The sequence below is a fragment of the Oncorhynchus mykiss genome, chromosome 13 (genome assembly GCF_057628025.1).
Source record: "Oncorhynchus mykiss isolate SJ-2025 chromosome 13, ASM5762802v1, whole genome shotgun sequence".
NCBI lineage: Eukaryota > Metazoa > Chordata > Actinopteri > Salmoniformes > Salmonidae > Oncorhynchus > Oncorhynchus mykiss.
In genome coordinates, this window is record NC_143034.1 from 33418378 (window position 1) to 33424377 (window position 6000).

The 6000-nt window shown below is 40.4% G+C and overlaps 1 protein-coding gene across 4 annotated transcripts in view; it reads left to right on the forward strand.

Moving 5' to 3' along the window:
- LOC110486038 (striatin) overlaps positions 1–4957 on the forward strand; it is a 92873-nt gene extending 87916 nt beyond the window's left edge. For all 4 annotated transcript variants that reach the window (XM_036940685.2, XM_021557349.3, XM_090196055.1 and 1 more), the window contains 4 exons: positions 120–260; positions 727–828; positions 993–1079; positions 1356–4957. In XM_036940685.2, coding sequence (XP_036796580.1) covers positions 120–260; positions 727–828; positions 993–1079; positions 1356–1525 — 500 coding nt within the window. In that variant the 3' untranslated portion in view covers positions 1526–4957. The remainder of the gene's footprint in view (positions 1–119; positions 261–726; positions 829–992; positions 1080–1355) is intronic.
- The last annotated feature ends 1043 nt before the right edge of the window (positions 4958–6000 follow it).

Consider the following 6000-nt stretch of genomic DNA (forward strand, 5'->3'; position numbering starts at 1 on the left):
ACTCAATGCAAAAGAAGGTCTGACCTAGGACTGTGGTCACCACAAGCAAATCCTGCCCCCTGCAGCAGAACCACTGCTCTAGGATCAGCTCATAACCTTTTCAACTCTGTCTGTTTCAGAACTGGGCGTCCCCACGTCAGTGGACCTGGTGTGCAGTGAGTCGGCCCACATGGTGACGTCGTTTAGCACGGGGGAGATCGGACTCTTCAACATGGAGACGCGGCAGCTGATCCTCAAGCTGGACCAGACTGGAGAGCCCGGTAAATTCCGCTGCCATTTCTACACCGTGACTATATGGATTTGTTACTCAAAAGAGAGTATTTGAGTGCAATATGCGCTCACTACCTATTTTCTTGCATTCTCCCTGTCAACTCCCTTTACCCCTCTTGTCACAACATAAATGTTTTATGTTTATGCATTAAAAGTCATACTCTTATTTTGTTGGTGTACTCGCTTCAGAAAGCTTCCTTAGCATATTTCTTTGTTTTATTAGCAACGGGGCAGAGCAGCTGGTATATCAGCACAGTCTGCAATATAACCCTAGTACCCACCAATTATATTATAGCTCTGTGGATGTTCAACTCCCTACTTTTGAATCATTTTGTCTTGAGTTATAACTCCCGTTTATCATGTTGTTCTGACAAATGACTACATGTAAATGAGAAAGGCTAATCGGCAATGTTCAGTTGAGTTTCCTGTCTTTTCACATCCACCCCGAACACACAGAAGCCCCGTGCAAGATCAACAAGGTGCTGAGTCACCCCACTCTGCCCATCACCATCACGGCCCAGGAGGACCGACACATCCAGTTCTTCGACAACAACACGGGTGAGATAGACAGCGGCCAGTTTGAACCGACATTCCAGCTAGAATGAAAATGAAATGTACACATAGTAAGACAAACACATTTTGTCACAGTATAAAGTGTACAGTTGGTATAAATACAACATTGAGGACATTGATTTTGTACTCATTCCGGGTTCCTATTACAGGGAAATGTATTCACTCCATGGTAGCCCACCTGGACGCAGTCACCAGTTTAGCTGTGGATCCCAACGGCTTGTACCTGATGTCTGGCAGTAAGTATTTATCTGGAAACAGAGAAGTACTAGTGTTTTGTTGGTTAGCGTTTCATGTAATTACAGCAATATTGTTCCTTGCATAACTGGTAGATACAAACTGACATTGTGGCAAATATAATATCTGAGTACGGAAACGGAAGCCCCCTTGGATCTTTCTTGTGGAAACTTTCACTAAAAGGCAGTTGTATAATTGTAACATCTCTCTATCTTTCTCTCTCACTCTACCTCCCTATTTCTTTACATTTTTATTCTCGCCATCCTCCACCGTGTTAGGCCACGACTGCTCCATCCGCCTGTGGAACATGGAGAGCAAGACGTGCATCCAGGAGTTCACAGCGCACCGCAAGAAGTCGGACGAGGCCATCCACGACGTGGCGTTCCACCCCACCAAGTGCTACATCGGCAGCGCCGGGGCCGACGCGCTTGCCAAGGTCTTCGTATGACTGCAAATCCCAATGGCTAACAGCTGCGTCCGGCTCGAAGGACCATAAAAAAGGGGATTAGGTGTGGTGTAACTAAAGGGAGAGATGGAAGTTGGAGCCCAACTCCAAGGCAGTGTGGAAGGAAATGTAGTGAGGTGAATGGGTAACTAGCCACTGGTGTCTGAGTCTCAACCAGTGGCAGTCTAGAGTGAAGGTTAGACACCTGATGGTTTGAAGGCTGAAAGGGGTGAACGTTTTGAGAGAAGGCGGCTACTATCCTTCCACCGTATACTTCCTGTCCTACACACACACTCCCCAGCTAACCCGGGCGGGCCTGGGTGCTACAGCCAAACCAGGAGGAGACCAGTGGTCAAAGACCAAGTGGATATCCAGGAAATTCTCAAGACCTGTACTCTCATTTAGAAACATTGCATTTGTTTCCTAACTAACAGAAACACAAGACTCATATTCTGCACCCCCACCCCACCCCAGCCACCCCTAAAGACTGCCTGTGTCTTCAATGTCGTCATTTTCAAAGATTTCATGAAAATGTGCCTTTTTCGTCAGTCTTGCAAACAACGTTATTTTACAGTTTGTGTGCAACGTAGGAGATTTTACAGTTTGTGTGCAGTGTAGGAGTGGGCAGGGCGTTCAACAACAAGTTATAATTTATTGTCCAACATAGCACTGGACATTGTCTCTTCCATTTGATCCATAAAACTATGTTTGAAAATAATTATTTTAATCGGATGTACACAGCATATGTATGGCTAGTGGTCAATGTCACAGTACTGTTTCAATTATTGAACGAGGGAGTTGGGATCCACAATGCCCTCCAATCCACTGAAATATACAGTAGTGTGCAGAACTGGAGTCCCCCTCAAAAAGAAACATTGAAAAGAAGTTTAAAGTAACCTGAAAGTCAGTTTGAAGTTGAAGTAAAGGCCAAGAGGCTGCATTTCCTTGATGTGTGATTTATTATAGCCTTTTTTTTTTTTACATGTCAATGTGGTTTTGTATGTAATCACAACCAATTGGAAATTACTCCATTATTTCGTCTCTTAAACAAGTACAAATGTAGCTTTTTAAGTAGTGCCTATTGTCCACATACTTGTTTTGCGTCATCTTGAAAAGCCAACCCCATGAAAATAATTGAATTGTTTAATGAAACTGTGCTAACACAATTCCTACTTATTAGCCCATATAAATCTGTCACCTAAGTGAGAAGCCGTCCTTGTATTCCAGCTTGCTTTGCTTCGGTGTTGAATCAGTGTCCAGATCTGAATTGCCTGTACACAGCCAAAACACTGACTTAACCAGGCCACATCCTTTCTTAAACTTAATTTAGTTTCCAATTAAATTGTAAATGCTTTTATGCTTCAGTTCTCCTAGGTACAAGGAGTGCCTATTTGGTGTTTGGATGTTCCATTCTTTACGTAAATAGGACAGCAACATTGTAATGTACTGTAGCAATATAAGTAGAAGCGTTAACTCTTAACAAGAACTGGCCTGTGACAATTTGCTAGCAGTAGATCAATTTCTCAAACTTTGTTTCACAATTTAACAGAATTGATTGATCAATGTTGTGGTTTGACCTAATTTGAATACATGCTGCTTTATCATGCATTTATAGTTGAACCAGACAAACTGCACTGAAAATGGTTTGCAGTGAAACAATTATTCATTTGATTGTTTTTTTCATTTGAGCTGTGTATTTATGCCTCTGTGTCATTTAAGCCAAAATAATCAACCAAGTATTGTCTTACAATGACAAGATGCTTCACAGAGAGCCTGCAGATGGGACGTTTCCTGCAACTGCTAAATTGGCTCTTTCAGCTTATTAAGTTAGCTCTTTTTCTAATGCTAAGTTAATGCTAATGCCAAGTTAGCTATGACTGCTAAGGTAGATTCTTCATAGATATCCTGCTTGCCACTGTGCTCAGTTAGCCCCTTGGCTCCCATTTTAACTGCAGAACTGAGGTCTCTTAGTACTCAACTGTGTTTAGGCGATATGACCAGCACTGGTCAGAAAGCAGGGTAAATGCTTTATGTAATAACTGTTTGAAAATAGAATTTTGTCTAATTATTTTGAGCAATTACTAGTTTTTTTATTTACTATACATGGTTGGTGAAAAAGGTAAATCCTTGTTAAATACAGGTAGATATTTTTTTAAAGAATATTTTCTGTTTTACTTGAACATTTAGGAGTTATTCCTTGGGATTTGTGTACTTAGTTTTTTTTGTAGTGGAATGGTTGGAGATTTGCCGGTCTTATCAAAAGTGATGCCTTTGGTTGTGAGCACTACAAAACAAGACAGATTTAGTCATTTATTCTCCAAGTTGTCTCATCTGCAGTTGAACAGTGAGAGATTAGGATTTCGCTATCTACCAAATGCTTTGGTCTAAAATAAGGACTGTTGAATGACGAGGATGGATCAAAATCTGTGGGGAATTTGGTGTGCTTGCGTTGTACAAAGATCTTTTTTTTATTTACTTTGGTGTCAGGTAATTTTAGACAATGTAAGGGAGAGAACAAAAACGTGTACAGTTAAAGTATAAAAAAACAAATATTTATTAACACAGTATATTGAGTGGCTAAACATGGTGATGTGAAATGGTGTCAGTATGTATGGTACCCTTGTCGTGGTAAACGTACAGTAGTCTCATCACAACACTGAGTAGTTGAACAAAAGAGGAGTTGGTATAGGGCCCCCTGCTGCTCACAATGTGGAAGAACCATATTTCAGCAGGTTGGCTCTCATTTCATGTCTTTTAATGGGTTATGTCCATGACAGAATAATGAGGGCTGACCATAGGCTAGTGTTTTGTTTGTGTGTTTTTGGTCGTAGAGAACAACTTTTTAAATACTAGTCTTCTCCAAATCAGTTTGATTGAGCTGTCGTTTTTGAGACAGTGTGTCTATCATGACTGCATACTGTCGTCAATTGGAATAATAATAATAACCAAGCAAACAGTGGTCCTCCAGAACCAGGAGTCGGACAAGAACTAGGATTTGAACAAAGAATTATTGTACTGTGATAGGCAGTGTTAAAGCAGAATGCTCTAGTCTAAATAGTGACTCATATATGCGTCAAATTCACTTGTCCATTCTGAGCAGCAGGGGGTGTTGCTTACGAGCAATACAAAGTGAATGAGAAGAGATCACACAAAACAAAGAACCTATTAATAACCAATGGGAAAATAAACAAGTCCTGGGCGAAACCAAGTTTGCCAATTGTAAATCAAAAGTAATTCCCCTTTTAACCTCCAGTTGTATAGAGAATTCTTTTAAGATGTGAATTTGATAAATATGCTAATTGGACTGTACATACAGTACATATAATTATTGTCATTATAGTTTATTCTTTTTTCATGATGTATTGTATTTTTTCTCAGATGGGAGATTGACAGATTTATCAATAACAACAATAAAGGAATATGTTGTATATCATACTGGTAATGTAGTATTTGTTTCCCACCTTTAGAATAATGCATTTCATTGATTCAACATTATCACACATTTTCCATTCAAGTGTATACCTACCTACCTATTGGAAAATACAGTGCCTTGCGAAAGTATTCGGCCCCCTTGAACTTTGCGACCTTTTGCCACATTTCAGGCTTCAAACATAAAGATATAAAACTGTATTTTTTTGTGAAGAATCAACAACAAGTGGGACACAATCATGAAGTGGAACGACATTTGTTGGATATTTCAAACTTTTTTTAACAAATCAAAAACTGAAAAATTGGGCGTGCAAAATTATTCAGCCCTTTTACTTTCAGTGCAGCAAACTCTCTCCAGAAGTTCAATGAGGATCTCTGAATGATCCAATGTTGACCTAAATGACTCATGATGATAAATACAATCCACCTGTGTGTAATCAAGTCTCCGTATAAATGCACCTGCACTGTGATAGTCTCAGAGGTCCGTTAAAAGCGCAGAGAGCATCATGAAGAACAAGGAACACACCAGGCAGGTCCGAGATACTGTTGTGAAGAAGTTTAAAGCCGGATTTGGATACAAAAAGATTTCCCAAGCTTTAAACATCCCAAGGAGCACTGTGCAAGCGATAATATTGAAATGGAAGGAGTATCAGACCACTGCAAATCTACCAAGACCTGGCCATCCCTCTAAACTTTCAGCTCATACAAGGAGAAGACTGATCAGAGATGCAGCCAAGAGGCCCATGATCTCTCTGGATGAACTGCAGAGATCTACAGCTGAGGTGGGAGACTCTGTCCATAGGACAACAATCAGTCGTATATTGCACAAATCTGGCCTTTATGGAAGAGTGGCAAGAAGAAAGCCATTTCTTAAAGATATCCATAAAAAGTGTTGTTTAAAGTTTGCCACAAGCCATCTGGGAGACACACCAAACATGTGGAAGAAGGTGCTCTGGTCAGATGAAACCAAAATGGAACTTTTTGGCAACAATGCAAAACGTTATGTTTGGCGTAAAAGCAACACCCTGAACACACCATCCCCACTGTCA